Genomic DNA, 21,669 nt, shown 5'->3' on the forward strand with positions numbered 1-21,669 from the left:
AGCCTCGCTCCTCATCTGTAAAGTGGAGGAACAGACGCCCAACCCCAGGCCACGCTGTGAACACACTGTGTGTGCTGGGAAAGTGAAAGGGATTTGTTTTCCCTGGCTGTGAGGTTCCAAGTTCACCCCTGCCACTCCCTTCCCTGAATTCCAGGCCTCCAGGCGCGGTGTCTTTCTCCATCAGGGAACTTCCGCAGGGGCCCTGCCAGCAAGGATTGTTGTCCTTGGTTCACAGATGAAGGGACTGACGCTCAGTGAGTTGTAGGGACTCTCCCAAGGCTGCTCAGAAGAGAAGCATGAGATGGCTGGGATGACACCAGTCTGCCTGGCTCCAAGGGCTCCATCCTCAGGCTCAAGTCAGAAGAGTCTGGTCATCTCGCTGCTGCCCTTCTGCTCCCCGCCCCCATGGCTGTGACTGATGGGCGGGCCCCACCAGCATTCTGGGGGACAGAGTCCTCCCTTCCTCACAGGGCAAAGGGCAGATGGGGTGGCGCAATGCGAGGAGATGAGGGCTTGGGGGAAGAAGGGGCTCAGACAGAGGATCAGGGAGGCCCACTGACATCCCGAGTCCTCCTTCCTCCCCCAGTGCTAACAGAGTAGAAGGAAATATCCAAGGGAAATGCCTAGAATGAGGCTGGGAAGAAACAGGCGGAGTCTAAGCCACAGGGGGGTGGGACCACAGCCCTTTCCCAGCAGGGGGCAGGACCTAAACAAACCCGCCTCCTCTACAACTCTGGCCCCAGGCTGCCCCTGCCGGGAGAGCACAGGAGCCAGGCACACAGAGGCCGGAGCAAGTTTCCCAGGAAGACAGCTGCCTGGAGAGTGGGTTGAGTCTGAGCAGGACTCCCTAACCCACGCCTGGAAGCAGTGACTACTGGTCCGTGTGACCTGGGAAACATCGCCGGGTGCCTGCGGTTCCCGCCGTGGGTGCATCCGCTGCAGTCTCCAGAACCCTTGGCAAGGCTCACTTCCTCCCTGCTAAGCTCCAGGTCCTGAGATCCAATTGAGGGCTGGAACTTGCTTCACTCCAGCCATCATGGGACCTAGGATAGGTGAGTCGGAACAAGGTTGGGAAGGGGCATCGGGCAGAACCCAGGGAGCCTGCTTGTGTGAGAAGGGAGGGGCAGTAGAGCCCAAAATGGGGGCAGGCAGCAGCTCTACACAGAGTCAGGCACGTGGCCAGGAGGCGGCGGAGGTGTGCTGAGAGGGAATGACCGCTGGGGCAGGAAGGGGTGCTGTTTACTCAGCTGGAGCCAGGGAAGCCAGCCGCCCCTCCTTGAGGGGACTGAGACTGAGACAAGAGGAAGGCAGGCTGGGAAGCCCCTCATCACGTCCTGCTCGCCCCCTCCAGGGGCGAGGGAGCAGAGGGAGAGAGGAGTGTGGTCAGCGAGCAAGCACCCGTCCAGAGAAGGCAGACTCTGAGCCCGCGGCGGGAAGGGCAGATGAGTGACACTGCAGAAAGTGGTGGCTGGGCCCAGGCAGGGAGTGATGTGGATGCAGGGAGGGCAGACAGAGAACCCCAGAGGTGTGCCCCACAAGGAAGCGGGTGCCAAGACCCACAGGGACCTACCTGTGTTGGCTGGGAGGAGGCTAGACAGCAAACGTCCTGAACCCTCCAGGAGCCAAGCTCAGAGAGTGACAAGGAAGCAGTGGGTCCAGGATGGTGTTTCTGGAACCACAGCACTGAGCATTTGTTGGGCAGGCAGAGGCAGGGGGAGGCCTTGGGAGGGGCGACACCTGCGTGTCACCTGCTCCCACCAGGTGACCCTCACACCCCCTCAGGCAGGGCGGCACTTGCTCCTGGGAGCCCGGCAGTGAGGGCTGCATGGTCCATGGGGCAGGCAGGGACTCCATGGAGTGGGGACTGTGGCTGACAGGAAGGGCCAGCGGGTGCTTCCTCTCAGGGACCTCTCTAGGGAGATGCAAGGGAAATCAGACTGGGAGGGTCACTTGGGGTTGTGAGTGTGCCGCTGACAACTTGGCTGGGTGTTGGGGGAGGGCTGGAGGTGTACGGCCATCATGCTTTGCGCCCCCCTCCCCGTGACAGTTTCCTGACCTCTGCAGGGCCAGCTCTGGACCAAATACTCTAGCTCCCCACTCCCCACTCCACCACCACACACACACACACACACACAAACACACACAGGCATGTGCATGTGCACATGAACATACACGCACACACATAGGCACACAAGCATGCGTATATACACAAACACACATGTGCACATACACGCACACACATAGGCACACAAACACACATACATGCACATACATACACATGCACACAAACACGTAAGCACATGCTTTGCAGCAGGAAGCTGGCCCCAGCGTCTCGCCCCTCGACCACCAGAAGCCACTTCTATACCCTGCTTCCTGAGCCCTAACATGCACTGTGGTCAGGGTCACAGGGCACGGAGGGATGTGGGAATGCAGGTGGGGCAGGATACAGAGCCAGGCTGCAGGTAGAGAGCCAGCTGCTCAAGCCATGTGCAGATACCAAAGGGATGAGGATCAGATCTGGCTCCCACAGAGCCCCAGGCCAACTCGCCGAGGACCCCCGGCATCGTGTCCCGCCACTCCCACAATGGGATTCAAAGAAACTGATTTCCTCTCTGTCTTTTCTCACTCCTCCAAATGCCAGCTCCTCCTGGAAGCTTTCCTAACTTCCCCAGCAGGAGGTCACCTCTTCCTCTCAGCTCCCAGGTGCTGTTTGACCTCTCTTTGTGGGTCATCCTTCCTTGTCCCCAGTGGTGCTGCTGCTATCTCCCCATCCCCCTGTGTGAGCCAGTTAGGGAAAGAACCAGCAGCCCTGGGTTCAAATCCAAGCTCTGCTCCCCTAGCTTTAGGACAGCTATGTAGGAAACAGGGATAGGAAGGCAGTGATTGGAGTGGGGATCAGGCCCAGGTCTGCCTGGCGCCAAAGCTCTCTCCTCTCTGTGCCCTCTCCCTCGGGCTCTCTCCTCACTTCCACAGACCCTGCACATGATTATTCTAGGGGAGGAAACAACATTTGCAAATGCTCAGGGAAGTGACCTGACCTGCATGTTCATGGGGACACTGAGCTGCCCAGACCAAGTGGTGTAGGGGGGACCCTCGGCAGTGTCACTGGGCTCCATCACCAGGAGCTTGTATGCCAGAGTAGGTATTTGGACATTGTCTTGAAGGCCGTTGGGAGCAATAGAAGGTAACAGAGAGGCATTGGCCATGCTTCAATGGTGCAGAAAATCTGTGTCTTTTTTTTTTTTTTTTTTTTAAGATTTTATTTGAGAGACAGAGAGGGAAAGGTCTTCCATTGGCTGGTTGACTCCCCAGATGGCCACAACAGCTGGAGCTGGGCCAATCTGAAGCCAGGAGCCAGGTGCTTCTTCTGGGTCTCCCATGCAGGTGCAGGGGCCCAAGCACTTGGGCCATCTTCTGCTGCTTTCCCAGACCATTAGCAGAGAGCTGGATTGGAAGAGGAGCAGCCAGGACCTGAACTGGTGCCCATATGGGATGCCTGTGCCACATGTGGAGGCTTAGCCTACTACACCACAGTGCCAACCCCAGAATCTGTCTCTCGGGAACGTGCAATAACAACCCCACTTTCATGAGTACAAAGCACTCTCGCATCCATTTCACAGGGGAGGAAGCTAAGGCCAGGAGCAGCCCAGTGACCAACCCTGGGCCACAGGGTAGTGCAGAACCAGGCTCAAACTGAAGCTCCCATAGGAGGCAGGGCCCTCGCTGGTCTTTGACCAGTCTATTGCAGGCCTGTGCTGGCGAAGAAAGACTGAGGGCAGGAGCCACAGAGAGCCACCCAAGCTGCTCCCCAGGACCTGTGGGGCCTGTGCAGCTCAGACCTGTGTTTGGAAGCTGGACTTTCTCAAGGGCTGGGGACTCATGAGAGGGAGGTATCTGGGGTGCTGTGAGCCCCGTTTGGAGGCAGCTTAGCCACAGAGAGCAACCATGTAGATGGAAAGCAGCGTGGCCCTCTCTCTGAACTGCTTGCTTGGGGTCCAAGGAGACCGGCCTGGGTTCCCAGGGGTTCTGGGAGCACCATCCCCCATGCTCTTTCTGGTCTCTATGTTTAGGGTCATCAGGGGTCTAAAGGGAGCAGCAGGGGCCAGAACTGGGAACAGAAAGTCCCAGCGCAGGGTCCCTGACCCGGCTCGGAAACCACCAGACAATGCCTGGCCCCTCCCCGATGTGGCCTGCTCTCCCTCAAGGAGCTACAGCTGGGAGGCCACAACAGCTGCCCGTTGACCACCCAAGGGGCCTGCTAGGAGGAATTTCCCCGGAATGACAGCCAAGCCCAAAGCCGAGACCTCCTTCCTTCCTGTCCTGCTCCAGCCTTCCTTCTCTCTCATTTGGTTTAGCTCAACTCAGCAATTGTGTTTGTGACCTGGGCAGGCCTTGAAAACTGAGAAGTGGTTTGTGTGGAAGGACACCCCAGGCTGAGGCACAGCCTGGCAAAGGCTCAAAGGTGGCAGGGGACATGAGGTTGTGAGGAGTGGTGACAACCTATTGAAACCAGAGAGTAGGGGTCACGGGGGTGTGTCCCTGAGGGAGGAGTAGCTCCAGGAGCCAGGATAACTGAGACATTTGTCTGTTCCATTCTGCAGGTGCCTGTCCTGTGTCACACCTTTCTGTCCTGTGCTACATCTGTATGTCCTGTGCTGTACCTATCTGTCCCATGCTGCATGTGTCTGTCCTGTGTCATACCTGTCTGACCCATGCTGCACCTGCCTGTCCTGTGTCACACCTGCTTGTCCTGTGCTGTACCTGTCTGCCCTGTGCTGCACCTGTCTGTCCTGAGTCACACCTATCTGTCCTGGGCTGCACCTGTTTGTCCTGTGCTGTACCTGTCTGTGTCACACTTGTTTGTCCTGTGTCACACCTGCTTGTCTTGTGTTGTACCTGTCTGTCCTGGGCTGCACCTGTTTGTCCTGTACTGTACCTGTCTGTCTGTATCACACTTGTCTGTCCTATGTCACACCTGCTTGTCCTGTGCTGCACCTGCCTGTCCTGAGTCACACCTGTCTGTCCTGGGCTGTACCTGTTTGTCCTGTGCTGTACCTGTCTGTGTCACACTTGTCTGTCCTGTGTCACACTTGTCTGTCCTGTGTCGCACCTGCTTGTCTTGTGCTGTACCTGCTTGTCCTGTGCTTCACCTGTCTGTCCTGTGTCACACCTGTCTGTCCTGTACTTCACCTGCTTGTCCTGTGCTGTACCTGTCTGTCCTGTGCTGCAGAGGGAGCCAGAGGAGCGGGGAGCTCACCAGTGTTGAGGACTCTGGTGTGCCAGGCCAGGGGATTCTCCTTCAATCCCACCAGCAATGCTCTGAGAGAGGCACTCTTCTCTCACTTACAGAGAAGGAAACTGAGGCGGGGAGAAGCTAAACAAGCTGCCTGAGGCCACACAGCTTCAGTGTGGCAGATCAAATATTTGACTCCAAAGTCTTCTGACCCCAAAGGTGTCAAAGGGGACCTGACTTGCCCCATCAGGCAGGAGGACAGTGGGTACAACCTCTGCCCGGGGCGGATGACTGCCTGCTCAGGCAGAAACAGGGGTAAACAATGCCAGATTTTACTGTGAGAGAAACCCAGGCCACCCAGTGCTGCAGGAGCCGGGCAGGGGAACCAGTGGCCAAGGGGAGCCAGGACAGTGCAGGAGGCAGGCAGTGCATGAGGCAGAAGGTCACTGGCAGGAGGCTGGCCTCCCCGGTCCCCGCCATATCTGACCAGAGGCATCTGCCCTCACAAGGGACGCTGGCCCAACATCTGCTGCTGGCCACTGTTCCCTTCCAGGCTCAGGCAGCAGGCATGGTAGTGAGGGAGCCTGGTGACTTTCCCACTGGCACCATCCCTGGGTGGTTCCTCCTCAGTTCAGGCACAGGGTACAGGCATCTCACTCCCTCTGTGCAGGTGTGGCCACTTGTCACTTCATCCACAGCTCCCAGACCCCCCAAGATCTGCCCCCAACCCACATCCCCTCTCCTGGAGCCCATGGTCTCCTGGGCATCAGCCCTGGGTGCTTCTCTGCCGCCCAAACTCACCATGACTAACGGTGAACTTGCCACCACCCTGTGGGCCTGGCAGTCAATGATGGTGCCCCTGGCTCCGGTGCTGCTCCCCAACTCCGGGCCCTATCACTCCTTCCCACTGTGGGAGCACCTGCTCCTCAATCCATTGCCACTGCCGCTGCACCACCCTGGCCCTGTTACCCTGTGTGCCCCTGGACCTCACTCTCCCCTCTCTCCCATCCCTGCCTCTAGCCTGGCATCTCTACCCTGCTGCACAGCCATGGTGGCCTTCCCAGGAAGGGGAATCCAACACATCTCCAGCCACAGGGCAGAGCCCAGCCCTTCAGGCTGGCAATCAAGGCAGGTCACAGCCTGGTCCCCCCAACTCCCGACACATCCCACCCCACCTCCCGGCCTACCTCTTGGTGCTCCAGCCTTGCCACTATTGTACTCTGCCCATTTCTCTGAGGCTTGTTCCTTTTGGAAGCTTTCCAGAGCTCTCCCTTCTCAGCAAGGATCCCTCTGGTGTATTTCTGTAGCCTTGACACACCCAGTGTTACACTCTGAGCACCTCTCAGGGTTCAAAGTTCAAAGTCTGCCCCACTCCCACGCGCATGAACCAGGGGCTCCCTGAGGGTGGACGCTGGGCTGCCTGTCTCTGATCCTTGGTGGCCTGGCTCAGGGAGGCATACATGTGAATCTTCCTTCAGAGTTTCAGCTCTGAACCTGCCATGGTGACCCTGAGCAAATACTGGTACCCTGGCCCCATTTCCTCACCCCTGAAAGTGGTTAGCCCAACCCTGTCCTGTGGATTCCCCATGCCCACCGTTTCTGGGGTTCACAACTGGGGAAGACCACAGGCAGGTGACGAGATCCCCAGAAGCAGGTAGGTGGTCACTCCCAGCGAGGTTCCCACGGGACAAACTGCCACGTGCAGGTCCAACTGAGCATGGCTGTGTGGGAATAGGGGCTCAGCGTTGCCAGATCTGCTGGTCTTTCAAGACAAGAAAAAGAAAAAAAAACATCTGAAGTTTTGTGTGGGATTTCCTGGTTTTTAAATGCTGGCAACTGATTGAAGGCTGTCCAGGAGCCAGCATTGTGCAAGCCCGAGAAAAACAGGCCTCAGGGCCACATGTGCTCCCAGGCAGAGCAAGCCCAGAGGACACCAGCCACCTTGGGGTGCCCACCAGAGTTCACTGCCACCCGGGGGCCAGGGGCCTAGTGTCCTGGTGAGTTTGGGGCAAAGGCTGACAAAGCTGGCGCTTGTGAGTCACCATGTAGTTGATGAAAGACGTTCTCTGGGTGACTTCTGTGCAGGTGGAAATAGGACAGGTGTCTCACGGCTGCTTTCACAACACACAGGGATCTGCTTGGTAGCCCAAGGGCACACCAGGGCCAAGTGGTCCTGGGTCTTGCTCTCTACCAAGTGACAGGCTGGAACATTCTAGACAGAAAGTGTTGCAACTTGCGGCTCCCGGGTCCAGGCCCTTTTCTGGAGGCCAGCCTGGAGCAGGCATCAGGACTGAGAGCTTTCCTGGGCTGTGGCTCAGCCTCTCCAAAAGGTTCAAATCCAGGCCTGGCTGTGGGTCCTGGACCCCAGTGTGTGCAGTTCCCCTGACCACAGGCCACATGTCCTTCTTGCCGTGGTCTCCTTCCCAGCTGCAGCTAACAGTCACTGGGAGAGGGTGTTGACCGTCCCAGAAACTGACTATTCAGAGAATGGAGAGCTGAAGGATAGGCTGTCACTTTGACAGTTCCCAGAAGGGAAGCCGGACCAGAAAAACAACCATGGGGTTATCTTTACATTTGTTCTAAGCCTGTCATTGCAGGCACCACCTTGTGGTTGCCACTGGGGGCCCAGGAGTCAGACAGACATGAATCCCAGCTCAGGCTTCAGGATTTACCAGCCCTGGGCCCCCAGAGAATCACCTCCCATCCCTGAGTCTGTTTGCTTGTGTGCACCGTGGAGTCACAGCAGCACCCTCAAAGGGTGCTCGGAGAGGCCTACGGGACCAGCCTGTCCCCGCACACAGCGATGCTGGGACTGTAACAGCCCCTGCTTCCCCCAGGACAAGCTCCCCAGTCTGGCTCTGCTGTCAGATCTGGCCATCCTGTCAGGATGACGGGAGCCAGGGTGCCCTGTCCCCAGCCAGGGCCCTTGTTGACTCTCCTCCCCTCCCCCAGCACACTGCTGTTGAACTTTGCCGGAGTCTCTGGTTCTGGATGTGGCAATGCTTGTTGCTGCCACAGAATAAATATGGAGGCATGTGAGTGGTCGTGGCAGAGATCAGACAGCTGGCAGGTGGACCGGCTGCCCGACGGGCAAGAGGGCCACACTCATGAAGCCTCCACTATGGGTCATGTCGATATGGACCCCCTAGGTTTGACCTACACAGCTTCTTGATGAGATCAAGTCTATTGCTGGCCACAGTAGGGGACAACACTGCTGCTCGGGGCTTTGGCACCATCTCTGGGCAGGGAGGTAAGGCAGCATTTAGGATTTAGAAATGGAAGTTTGTGCTAAAGCCTTTTGGTGCAGCCTGGGAGGTGGATCCATTTGGGAAGAACTGGGTATGAATCCCAATTGAATGGTTTGTGATTGGTAGAAATTACAGCCAGGTGAGAGATTCAGGGGGAGAGGTCATGGGAGCTGAGGCCAGCACTGACAGTCTCCTTGGGGGAGTAGACTGGTCTCTTAAGATTTCATGTTGGCCGGCACCGCGGCTCAATAGGCTAATCCTCCGCCTGCGGCGCCGGCACACAGGATTCTAGTCCTGGTCGGGGCACTGAATTCTGTCTCAGTTGCTCCTCTTCCAGTCCAGCTATCTGCTGTGGCCAGGGAAGGCAGTGGAGGATGGCCCACGTGCTTGGGCCCTGCACCTGCATGGGAAATCAGGAGAAGCACCTGGCTCCTGGCTTCGGATCAGTGCGGTGTGCTGGCCGCAGCGGCTACTGGGGGGTGAACCAAAGGAAAAGGAAGACCTTTCTCTCTGTCTCTCTCACTGTCCACTTTGCCTGTCAAAAAAAAAAAAAAAAAAAGAAAGAAAAAGAAAAAACAAAAAGATTTCATGTCATGTACAAACTATGTGCTTGGGCTGTACAGTCTGGAAAGGGAAAAAAAATGGTATCAAAGGCAATGGTATAGCAAGATCATGTTCATGTAGGTGCTCAGGTGTGGTTTCAGGTTTTTAGTGCCTGGGCTGAATATGGGGGTGGATGCTTTTGGTTCTCATAAATGCCTTCAGCACTGGGAGATGAGACCACTAGCCTAAGTCCACACAGCAGGACTGCAGCTGGGGGCTTCAAACCTGGGTCATTGCAGGAAGAGAGCTAGGGGTCCCAACCCTCAGGCGTTGTGGTTGACCACAGCTTGGCTGAGGGGGCGAGATGATGCAGAGACGATGGTGATTGTGTCAGAATGGAGGCAATACCTTGGAGGATGACCAGGTATGTGTGGAATGGGGTGGATCCAGTTGGGCCGAGCAGCCTCAGAGGCTCTTGAAGATTTATCAGGAAAGGGGAGGGAAATGGCTGTTTTGGAGAGTCCACTGTGTGCCTCATGTGCCTCACCTTGTGTCAGGGGAGAAGAGGTTTTTTGCCCTCCTCCACTGCCAGGCTCATGGCTGAGGCACCCGTAACAAAAGGCAGATTCACAAGAGAAGAGCATGCTAGTTTCTCTACTAGCATGGAAACAGGACATGCATGGGAACAGGAAGCCCGAATGGATAGTCGGCATGATGCAGACAGGCACCTGTGGGGGAGTGTGGCTGGGTGAGGGGTCCACTCTCACAGTGATAAGGGAATTCCATAGAGCCTGTGCATCGGGATTCCTCTCTGCCCCTGATCATCAGATGTCAGCTCGTTCCCCATCTGCAGATACGGGGAGGACAGCTGGCCATGGGTCCTGCTGCAGGGAGAAAGGCAGGAGGGTGACCTCTGACACTTCACAACCTGCTTCTGCTGTTGGCTCAAATGCAAGGGGGCTGAATTGGGGGTGCGATGTCCTCAACCTCAACCATAGACAGTGTCATCCACACCTCACAGATGAGACCAAGGCTCAGAGAGATTGAGGGCTGGGTCCTGGCTCACATAGTGGGCAAAGCCAGGGTTCCAATCCAAGTCTGAGGACATCTAGCCTCCAGCCAACTCCATGTTTCCCTGAGGGGGGTGGGCTCCTGAGCCTTTCCAGCAAGGGACAGGCTGGACTGGGCAGCTTTGCCCCTCGCCACCCAAATTCAGCTGCACTGCACAGCTCAGATACCTGACCAGCAGGGGAAGCCTGCAGCAAGAGCTCTGACAGATCTGCAGCTTCCAGTGTCCCCCACCCACCCAGGGGTGCTGGGAGGAGGAGGTGTCATCTTTGACCTCCAGAAACAGCCATATCTCTAAGGGATGAAAGAAGCCCCGGACACTGAGCCTCACAGAGGGGTGAAGACTGGGTCCCTCAGGGGAGCAGATCCAGGAGAGAGCAGTTGAGGGCATGGGGACTCTGGGACTAGGGACAGTCTCGGGCATAAAGAAGCCCCAAGGATCCAGGCTGGGGCTGAGAGCCACATGTTCTGAGCTGGCCCCTGTCCATCTGTCCCTCTCCCCCTCTCCCCCTGCCATTCCCTGGTGGCCTTCAGAGCTGGGGCTGCCGGTCAGCGACTCCTCTTCCCCAGTCGCAGCTCCTGCCCTGTCATCTGGTCTGCATGGCCTCGTGAAGGGCTGGCCCTGCTGCCTGCAAGGTGACCCAGGGAGGCCTGGGGGCCATGGCAGAGAAGCATGCTGTGTACACAGAGCCTTGAGTGATGCTGAGCTCAACCCCTGGGGTTGAGGCCCAAGACCAGTGAGGCCCAGCAAAGCTAGGGCTCCGAGCCTGGCTGTCCTTACCAGAGGCATGGCAATAATAAAGCACAGAGGGCATGGAGCCAGGGAGAAGGTTCTCGGGTGTGTGGCGCATGTGGCCCAGAACCCAGACTCCAGCAGGTGACCTGAGGCTGCCAGGGAAGGGAAGCCAGGTTCAGCCTCCCCTGGGAGCTTGTGCTTTGAACCACCCTAGCTCCTCTGCCTCCTGACCCCAGTAACCCTGCAGAGCCTCCCCACACTCCCCTGCCCCAGGCTAGCCCCCACGCCACCTCCTCCCTGTCAGGTGTCCATTTTGTTATATTTTCCTGTTTCCTCTGAGTGTTTATGCCCCCTCAAAAAGGGACTCCTCCCCAGACGTACGCACTTCCATTTCCTCAGTTGCATTCCTCAAGGCCACCAAAGAAAGATACTCAAATGACCAGCAGTGGGGAGTGACAAATAGAAGCTACTCTGGCTCTGGCACTTCACCTGCAGGATGCTAATGATTGGAAAGACAATAGCAAGTATCAGCAGAGAAACCTGAATCCAAAATGGTGCGGCCACTGTGGAAAACACTGGCAGTTTCTCAGAGTTAAATCTACAATTGTACTATGACTCAGCAATTCTACACTCACATAGACACCCAAGAGAAGTGAAAACGTGTGTCTAGTATATGTTTGTATGGAATGCTTATGCACAATGTTTGTCATACCTGAAAACAACCCAAGCATCCGTCAGTTCCAAGGGGATGAGCTGACTGTGGCGACCCCCGCGATGGATTATCATTCAGACACACAAAGGGGTAAAGCACTTCCACCTGCTGCAACGTAGATGAACCTTGACAAGATTGTACTATACCATTCAGGGCTGGCACTGTGCCGCAGTGGGTAAAGCCAATGCCAGCATCCCATATGGGTGCCAGTTCATGTCCTGGCTGCTACACTTCCGATCCAGCTCCCAGCTTATGGCCTGGGAAAGCAGCGGATGATGGCCTGAGTGCTTGGATCCCTGCACCCATGTGGGAGACCCAGAGGAAGCTCTGGCTCCTGACTTCAGCATGGCCCGGCCTCAACCATTGTAGCCATTCAGGGAGTGAACCAATGGATGAAAGAATCCCAGCCTCAGTCTCTCTCTCTCTCTCTCTCTCTAACTCTGACTTTCAAATAAATAAATCTTTTTTAAAAAATAGCTGGTAGCAAAAGACTCATACACACTGTATGCTTCCATTTATAGAAAATGTCCAGGCTAGGCAAGCCCGAGACAACAAGTGGCTTGGTGGCTTGCCAGGGGCTGTGGGGAGGAGCAACAGCGAGTGACGGCTGATGGGTGTGGGGTTTCTCACGGGATAATGAGACAGTGTGGAATGAGATCCTGGTGATGGTTGTACAACTTTGTGAATGAGCTGGAAAGCATGCCTTGTGCACTTGAGAAGTGTGGATTTACTGCATGTGAATTGTGTCTGGATTTAAACCTCAGGCACCCACGCACCCTGTGTGTTGAGCATCTGGTGGTCCAGGGTCTCGGCCGCCGCCTCCCAAGTTTGCTTCTGGGTATGAAGACCAAACAGGGAGGGCCTCCCTGGTCAGAGGTGTCCTCAGGTCGGTGTTCAGGACTGTGTCCTCTGAGGGGAAGTGCTGCATGCTGGGCGAGGGGCCTGGACAGTCGGCAGGAAGTGGGGCCCTGGGAACAGGGTGGGGGGACAGAAGGCCCTGGGGCCTCTGTCAAATGGAGGGTGGAGTCTCCCAGGGCTGGACTTCCGTACTCCCCAATGAGTCAGCAGCAGGAGATGCCTTTGAAGAGGCTCAGCTTGCCTCTGGCTGCAGTGACAGGGATGTGACAGGGGCCCCACAGACACCTTGTGAGACAGGGCCTCCGGCGTCAGCGCAAGGGTTGGATTGGGTGAACACAGAGAGCCCTTTGTGCGCTGGCCAGCAACGTGGGTGGTGGTGTGATCTGGGGACCGGGCTGGCTGGCCCTGTGATTCCATGCAGGGTGCACCCTGTGGGGGGTGGTATCTGTTCCAATGCGTCTCCAGGAAGAGCCTGATGCCCTGACTGTGGACTGGGTCTTGACCCTGCACCTGGATCCAGACAGACCCAGGAGATTTGGGCCCAGACTCAGCCTTCAAAGTCCCCACTGTCTCATAGGTGTGGGCCCACTGCCGCCTGAGAAACTCTACATGCCTCATCCAGGTGGCTGGGCCACTGCTCTCGGGTGTGCTGTGCCCAGAGGTGGGCAGCTGCTCCCTAGAAGGGGAGTGTATGCTGGGAATAGAGCGAAGGTGTCGAATAGGTGCCCCCCAGCGAAGACCTAGGTGTCATGGCACGGGGGACACTCCCACCCTGGTAGGGAGACCCCTTCCCATGCGTGAGCTAGGAATCCAGACCTCTGAAGGTGGCTGGATTCAAACTCTCTCCAACCACTGAAGTCCCTCCCCCTGAAATACCTTGGATTCCAAGGTCTATGGGACATGGATTAGGACTGTTCTCTGAGATTTCACCTGTTCCTGGGTTGTCCATCCTATAGGGCCAGCGGGCGAAGAGCCTCCCACACCAGACAAGGCCACCATGCCCTCAGAAGACACAGCTGGAGAGGATGCCAGCCCAGCCCCTCGGGACTTGCGGCCCAGCGTGTTCTACAACATCAAGGTAGCTCTTGGGGCCTGGCAGGGGCTGGGGCCTTGGAACCTAGTTCTCTGGGGAACTCTGCCAGGTTTCTAGGTGGGCACTGGTGGGCGGAGGTGGGGGTGGGCAACTGTATGCAGGTGGGCTCACAGGGCTCCTCTAGGGGACAGCTCTGTGGTACTGTGGGAGGATCTGGGTGAATCTGGGATGGATCCCTAGAGAAAGCAGCAGGGAGGTGGAGCAGGGAGGAAGACCTGGTCCAGGCCACAGGGAGCTCTTAGGGTTGGAGGCCCCCCAATTCCTGGCATCATGAAGACCCCACTCTCCATCATGTGGGTCTCCAGTAGCCTCCAAGCCCCCAAGAATAGATCCAGTTTTGAGGCTGGTATGAGAAACCATGGGCTATTACACTAACTTTCTCTTGCTATATCTCCTCTGATCTGTTTCCCCTCCTCTATTCCACATTCCTCTCCTCCCTGCCCCGCCCCACCCCACAATCTCCCCCTTTCCCGCACTCCCTGGGACAGTTCTTCGTCCTGTGCCACAGCCTGCTGCAGCTGACCCAGCTCATGGTGTCCGGCTACCTCAAGAGCTCCATCTCCACCGTGGAGAAGCGCTTTGGCCTCTCCAGCCAGACCTCGGGGCTGCTGGCCTCCTTCAATGAGGTACCATCTCCAGAAGCCCCCAGCACTCCCTAGTGCCCCCTGGAGCATACCCAGGATAGCAGTCTAGTTTCTAGTTTCTAGGAGCCAGAGGCTGCTCCAGGCACTCTGCCCTGCCCATTGCCCTCAGGCAACCCCCATCACAGTCCCCTCCCTGAAACCTCCCCAGCTTGCTCCTGCTAAGACATCCTGGCCCAGCAGCCTGCCAGCTACGTGCTCAGGACAGAGGCCCGCAGGGACCCCTCCTGCCTCGTGTCCCTATAGTGGGTGCTATCCTGCCCTCATGGGTGCTATGGAACACTTTAGAGCGAGTCGGTGTCCCCAGAGACACCCACTGTCCCTCTGGTTCCTTTACCTTTGCAGGTGCCTGGCCACTGCCTGCCCCTGGAGGTTCTCAGAGAATCACCCTTCAGCGGTAGCAGGGGAGGCTTAACAACATTCTGACATCTAAGGCAGAACTTTCAGCCAAGGGGTGGCGAGCGGTGTGTGACTTTGGGGCACCGACAGCGGCCCTGAATCCTGTCTAGGACTCCACAGGCCTCTGCCCCTGGGGACAGCAGCCAAGCAGGAAGGAGTGGATGAGCGGCTTTGGGTGGATTTGGAATCCAGCTGTGACCAAGCGCCTCCCCCACCAACTGTTATCTCCTCTCCCACCCCGGGGCAGACTGCTACGAATTCTCCCCAAGGCCTGCCAGCTGCACAGTGTCCCCATAATGCTCTGTAATGCACCCCCACCCCCCCTCCCACCACCAAATCTCAGGGCCCAGAAGGGCAGGTCCTTACCTTACAAGTTGCTTCCTGTCTCTGGGCCTCAGGGTCCCATCTATAAAATAGATACCTCATCACCACCCCCACTCCCCCAGCAAGGGGCCTGGGGCTCACCCCTGGTCACCAGCCTGTACCCCAGCAGAAGTGCTGACCGGCTTATACCAGCACAGCCCACCCCTGCCCTGCAAGATCACACATCCCTGCAGCACCCGCATCCTGGGACTGTGATTCTGAGGCTTAAACTCCTAAGCCTAAACCCTCCAGCCACACACTCTGTCCCTTTCGCTCAAGACATCCCTGAAATTCAGGACCCCTTTCCCTTCCCGCCCGCCCCCTCCCTGTTCTAACAGGGCCCAGAGAAAGGGACCTGGCTTTGCCCACCCTGCCCTCCTTTCTGCCCCCTAATGGAGCAGTAGCAGCCCATCACACAGAAGGGAACACTGCAGTGGGCCACAGGGATGAGGGTGGCGGAGACTCTGGCCCAGGTTTTGCTCCCCTGTGACAGGTCACCTCGTCCCTCTGCAGGTGGGAAACACAACCTTGATTGTCTTTGTGAGCTATTTCGGCAGCCGGGTACACCGGCCGCGACTGATCGGCTGTGGGGCTGTCCTGGTGGCCCTGGCAGGCCTGCTCATGACTCTCCCACACTTCCTCTCGGAGCCGTACCGCTATGACCACAGCAACCCCGGTAAGATCAGAGGGGCTAGGCAGCAGCCTCAGATGAGGAACTGTATTACCACACACCCGGGCTCACCCTCAGGCCTTCCTCAGACTGAATGGATCCCAGCTTCCCAGGACACCTGCTAGCCCTCCCCATTCCCTCCCCACTGCTCACTGAGCCCCAGTCCAGGTGGGTCTCCCCTGGGGAGTGGAGATGTGCAGGCCCAGGGCAGGGGGAAGAGAACTCCTTGAATGTCACTAAGGGCTTTCTGAGATGGGGTTGGATTTAGAATGCAGCCTTCTTTAGGGCCTGGCATGCAGCAGAGCTTATGAAATGCTTGTGGGATGATGACAGCAGCATCGTGCCCTGCTTACTAGGCACCACACAGGATTCTAAGCTCTTTGTGGATATTTACATGCTTAGTCCTCACAAGAAGCCAAGACATCAATGGAAAAAGGAATCAAGGAGTGAATGAAGAAATAAAATATGAAAGACTATTAGACAGGAATAGTGAAGCCCTGTCCAGCCCGTGGGATTATGTCGAAGGCCTACTTGACATATACCTGTCCCTTAAAGAATGACCAAGCCACTTGAGAGTTTACCTCATTCCTTCCCTCTTCTAATCACCCATCTATCTGCTCATCTGTCTATCTACCCATCTGTCATCCATCTGTCTGTCTAACCTTCCTTCCATGCATTTGTCCACCCAATGTTCCATCCAACCATCCTGCCATTTATTCATCCTTCCATCTACCTATCCATCCATCCATCTATCCACCCATCCACCCATCTGTCCATCCATCTAGGCATCCATCCAACCTTCTTTCCATCCACCCTTCCATCCATTCATCCAATCTTCCATCTTTCCATCCATCCATCCATCCACACATCCATTCATCTATCCATCTACACTCTATCCATCCATCCAATCATCCGTCCATCTAATGATCCACCCAATAAACACTTAATGCTGTCTACTTTATGCCCGACCCTCACAGTGAGCTCAGTACTTGCATCCAGGGAGCTCCTAGTCTGGGAGAGGAGACAAAAACAAACAAAACCCCCAGTGTCAATTGTGTAAGCAGATAGCAATAGAATGAGCCCAGGGGAGGAGCCCTCACCCGAGCCTGGCATCAAGGAAGGCTTCCCAGAGGAGAAGTGCTGTCAGCATCCTTCTTCCCTTACTCTCCCATTGTCTCTGACCTCTGGAGTTTCACCATGTGCCGGGACCAGGGGATGGGATGAAGCTGATGTGCCCAGTGAAGTGCAGGGTTGGAGTGAGCATGGTCAACTCTGCTATGAGGCCTAGAGCCCAGCACCTTAGGAGATGGCCGGAGAGAGGCTGGAGAGACCCTGAGTGGGGCAGGACTATGGCAGCTGGAAGGAGTTGCAGGGATAAGGAAGCCCCTGAGCTGCAGCTTAGTAGGAAGGGGGCAGTGCAGGTAGAGGGACAGGGACAGAGCTGTGGAAAATGCAGAGTGGGTGTGGAGCATACAAACTGGACACCTCGATCCAAGCCAAATGTTGATAAGAAGACTGTTGCTCGAAATACCCCAAAATAATACTTCCTGATGTTTCTTTGTCCAGAATTTTCATTTTACAGAGTCTTTGTGCAAGGTCCCTTATGCCCTTGTTCATCTTTACTGCCACACAACACCGCCCCAGCTACAGCTCTCTGTGAAACCCCAGCAAAGCCTTCCCCTGCCTGAGCCCTGTCTGTATGTGGGCCCAAAATGAGGGCAAGTCTTAGTGGCCTCTGAGCCCCCAACCTGCTCTGCCTCCCAGGATAATTCATACAGGAGTGTCTATTTACCCCAATGTCTATGGGGGCTCTCTTGTGTGCCAGGCCCTCTGAGAGGTGCTAGGGACCCAGGAGTGGAAGAGGTAGGCATCTGCCCTAGAGTAGTCCTCAGAGCTGACATCTAAGGGGAACTGTGCAGGCAACATTCATCTTCCATGGGGAAAGAGTAACTGCCATGTCCTCCCAAGTGAGGGCAGCCAGGCTCAGAGAGGAGAGGCATTTCCCAAGCCCACAGCCAGCAGAATGATGACCCAGCTAGGTGGCCCTGCCCAGAGCCCAGGCACTGCATGCTGACTCTCTGCTTCCAAATCTCTTATCTCAGGGAACATCAGTGCCAGGATGTCTGTTGGTTCTAGAAGCTCTGCTTGAGAGATGAGGAAACCCAGGCCCAGAGAGGGTGAAGGCCTCTGCCCAAGTCACACAATGAGGTCTTGGCAGCCTTGTGGAAGGTCCAAGTCCAGGTTCATTTAAACTTGGTTCCCATAGCTCTTTCCAATCCAGGGAGTGGCTCTCTGGGCTTAGGTGCCCCAGCCCAGAGTCCCATAATGGAAGAGCCACAGAGAAAAGGCCTCTCTGACACCCACCCCAGGATAATAATAGTGTGAGGGTCTCCTCCTATTTGCTCGCCAAATACTGGTAAGCTACAGGGAGCAAACCTCAGGGACTAAAATAGGAAATCCTCCTTCACCACGCTCTGCAGCTGTGTCCCCAGCTAACACTGAACCTCCCCAAAATGAATGCCAGGGGCACCAGAGTTCCCCAGGTCAAGCCCCTGCTCCCTGCCCCTGCCCAGCCCTGCCTTTGGCCTTGGGCCAGCCCTTTACTCTTTGGGACTCAGCCGTTCTGAACTCCTACCAACACAGTGCCCTTCTGCAGCCCTGGGTTTTGCCTGTTCTGTGACCTCTCCCTGGAACGCCCCTTCCCTCCTCTCTTTCTGGAAAATCTTGTGTGTTCTAAACACAGTTCAGACTCTACCTCCTTTGCCTGCCCCACCCAATGCAGAAGCCACCATGGCCAAGCCACTTTCAAATACCTGTGCCCACAAAGGTGGCATACAGGGCATGGACTTGAAGCCAGACTGTCTGGTTCCAGTCTTGGCTCTGCCCATTGCTAGTTGCTGTCTGAGCATCAATGAAATTAGAGTCATGAGAGCACCTATCCCCTGGGTTTGTGGTAAAGATCCAATGGCTTAGGCACAGAGGCTTCAAACACTTCCACGGGGATGTGCTGTGCAGGCCCTGGCAGTTGTCAACAGTTCTGTTCTCTTCTCTCAGAGGACACGCCCCAGGACGTCCAGGCTTCCCTGTGCCTGCCCACGACCCCAGCCCCAGCCCTAGCCCTGTCCAACAGCAGCTGCTCCAGCTACACGGAGAACCGGCATCTGACCATGGTGGGGATCATGCTCACGGCACAGACCCTGCTCGGCGTGGGCGGGGTGCCCATCCAGCCCTTCGGCATCTCCTACATCGATGACTTTGCCCACCACAGCAACTCGCCCTTCTACCTCGGTGAGAACCAGCCCCACCCCTGGGGCTCAGAGGGTGAGGCCAGCCTCCCAGAGAAGCAAGGGAGACCCAGGGAAAGAGCCAGGCAATGAGCTGCAGACCTCCACCCTATCTGGCTGGTACAGGCCTGGAGAAGCCCTGGAGAAGGCAGGTCCTCACCCAGGCTTGTGTTGCAGGGATCCTGTTTGCGGTGACCTTGATGGGACCAGGCTTGTCCTTCGGGCTGGGTAGCCTCATGCTGCGCCTTTATGTGGACATCAACCGGATGCCAGAAGGTGAGCCTCGGGAGCCAGGTTTGTCCACAGAGGCACGCAGCCACTAGCTAAGTGCCCCGGCATCACAGGGGATACGGAGCCAGGGACCTTAGCTCAACTCCCAGAGACACCACTGGCCCCAGACAAACCTCATAACCTCCCTGAGCCTCAGTTGTCTCATCTTTTGAGCTCACCTCCGTCCTGGTCACCTCCCATAGCTGCCCTCAGACCCAGGCTGGAGCTAGAGGTAGACTGCAAGGTGCTGCCCCACGGCGTGCTGGCCACTATCACTGCTGACAGGATAAGGCTCCACTTGGTTTCACGGCCATCCTCAATGAGGCCCTCAGCCATGCTCACACATGCCAGGGACCACACAGGGGACAAGCTCCCTTGGCCTGCAAGGAGCTCCCATCTTTGGGGGAAGCTAGGAGCAGGACTCATGATGTAACGTGTATCCTTGGCCTTCTCTCAATGTGACATTTACTGAGTGAACTCGGAGGGACCCCAGAGTCTGGGAAAGTGGTGGGGTCACCATCTGTGAAGCAGCAGTCCCTGACCCACATGAACAGCAGAATGGCCAAGCTGTGGGACCACAGCTTGGTCTGAAGATGGCCAAGAGGGAGGAAGGTTGGGGTCTCTGGAGCCTACGAGGGGGTTTCAGGGGGGACTCCCATGGCATCTCAGCTTCATGTTTGTCACAGCAAGCAGCCAGAGGCCCCAGCTGTGCCCTCTACCACCTGGGAGTCCTGTCCCACATGGGCAGATCTTCCAGGAGGTCTAGAGGCCTTAGGTGCCAGTGCATGGCTGTGTGGGCTTTCTCAGACCTTTGCCCATGGGTGCCCATGCCTGGAGAGGGTCGGGTGGCTCCGTGCCACAGTCACTAGGGACAGCCTGCCAACCTCCCTTTCTTTAAGGGAGCAAGGCCTAGGAGCCTAGTCTGTGCTCAATTGCAACATCTCCTTCTTCCTCGGAAAAGAAGCGCCTGGGAGCCAAGAGTTCCCCAGGTTTCCTGTGCCGGGGGCGCTTGTGTGGTTTCTAACTGCTGGTATCATCCTGGCAGATGTGGCGTTTCAGGGGCCCCACTTTCCCCCTCCCAGAAGCTTCTTTCTCTCTGGGGAATGTCTCAGAATGGGCAGCTCAGGCCTGCTGCAGGCACAGACTGGTGTGTGCAAAACGGAGGAATCAGGGAGGTGCAGAGGTGAGCTCTCCCTGGCCCAGCCCAGAGGCAGGGCAGGTGATAGGAGAGGAGGGAATCAAGCCCTATCAGTGCAAAGATCAAACTCATGGCGCACTAGACAGATGCATGTGCTGGGTCCTTCGGGTCAGGCACCTGGGGATCCTGGACCGCACACAGAGTGGGGGCTGCCATGTAGCTGTATTTTCAGGAAGTAGGGGCAGAAGCTGTGGAGACTGAAGAAGGGTATATCCAGCTCAGACTTGGGGTTCAGAGGTTTAAGGTCCATCTGGCATAAGCCAGTCCTCATAAACCTGGTGGGGGATGAGAGTACCCTGGGGAACATAGAAAGGGACTGATTCCGTTCTTGTCTGCCCTCCTCACCCTGTGGGCATTCTAAGTGGGTCTTCTGTAGGGCCAGGCACTGATGACAAGCACTCCTGCTTATATTACTGGGCAGGCAGGTCCAAGAGTCACAACAGTAGTTCTAACTATTAATGTCGTGCTGATCATTGTGATAGTAACTTAGCAGGGGAGGAAAAACAAGCATCCACACAGCACAGCTCTGCTACGCATTTCACATGCATTTGTTTCCACACTGCTCACCACTCCCCAGTGATACAGGAACTATTAATATCTGTGTTTCACGGAGGAAGAAACTGGGGCACAAGGAAGCTAAGCACATTGCCCAAGGTTATAAGTTAGCAGTAGAATTCAGACCCATCGGCCCATCCTGCCATCCATGACCTCGACCCCTACACCAAGTTGCCTTGTAAGTTGAAGAAACCAAGGCCCAGAAAGGGTCAAGGATTTGCCCAAGGTCACACAGGATGTAGGTAGCAGACCCGAGACTGAAACTCAGTTCTCCTGACCCCTGACCCAGGCCACCGAATGCCTCAGGGGCCAGTCCTAGGGTGCTGTGCTAGAATGGAGAGCCTGTCCTGACTTGAACATCACCATGGTCTTCTCTTGCAGGTGGCATCAAGCTGACCTCAAAGGATCCCCGCTGGGTGGGTGCCTGGTGGCTGGGCTTCCTCATCTCTGCAGGCGCAGTAGCCTTGGCTGCCATCCCCTACTTCTTCTTCCCCAGGGAGATGCCCAAGGAGAAGCGTGAGCTTCACTTCCGGCGAAAGCTCTTGACAATTGCAGCATCACCTGCCAGCAAGGTAAGGCTCGTCCCCACCCCAGTGTGGTCTCCAGCCTCCACCCCCGTGCCCTCCTTTGTCACATTAAGTGTCAGCCTCCTGGGTGCTGCACACTCGCCACTCACCAAGCTCATTCCTGTCTGGGCTCCATTGCGCCCTCCCACATCCCGGCCTGGTGACTGCCCTCTGCCCCTTGCAGACTTGAGGGGACCAGGAGCAAGATGGAAGTGAGTTCCCTAGGATCACA

General features: G+C 56.5%; 1 protein-coding gene across 2 annotated transcripts in view; it reads left to right on the plus strand.

Moving 5' to 3' along the window:
• The first annotated feature begins 645 nt into the window (after positions 1–645).
• Positions 646–21,669, plus strand: part of SLCO2B1 (solute carrier organic anion transporter family member 2B1) — a 48,682-nt gene continuing 27,658 nt past the window's right edge. Inside the window, exons 1-7 of one of the 2 annotated variants that reach the window (XM_008263935.4) lie at positions 646–1,052; positions 13,355–13,476; positions 13,980–14,117; positions 15,408–15,570; positions 18,619–18,852; positions 19,026–19,124; positions 21,253–21,443. In XM_008263935.4, coding sequence (XP_008262157.3) covers positions 1,037–1,052; positions 13,355–13,476; positions 13,980–14,117; positions 15,408–15,570; positions 18,619–18,852; positions 19,026–19,124; positions 21,253–21,443 — 963 coding nt within the window. In that variant the 5' untranslated portion in view covers positions 646–1,036. Of the gene's footprint in view, positions 1,053–8,291; positions 8,484–13,354; positions 13,477–13,979; positions 14,118–15,407; positions 15,571–18,618; positions 18,853–19,025; positions 19,125–21,252; positions 21,444–21,669 lie in introns of those variants that run through there. The other variant, XM_008263931.4, reaches the window with a different exon arrangement.

Source organism: Oryctolagus cuniculus, chromosome 1 (assembly GCF_964237555.1).
Source record: "Oryctolagus cuniculus chromosome 1, mOryCun1.1, whole genome shotgun sequence".
In the NCBI taxonomy this organism is placed as follows: Eukaryota; Metazoa; Chordata; class Mammalia; order Lagomorpha; family Leporidae; genus Oryctolagus; species Oryctolagus cuniculus.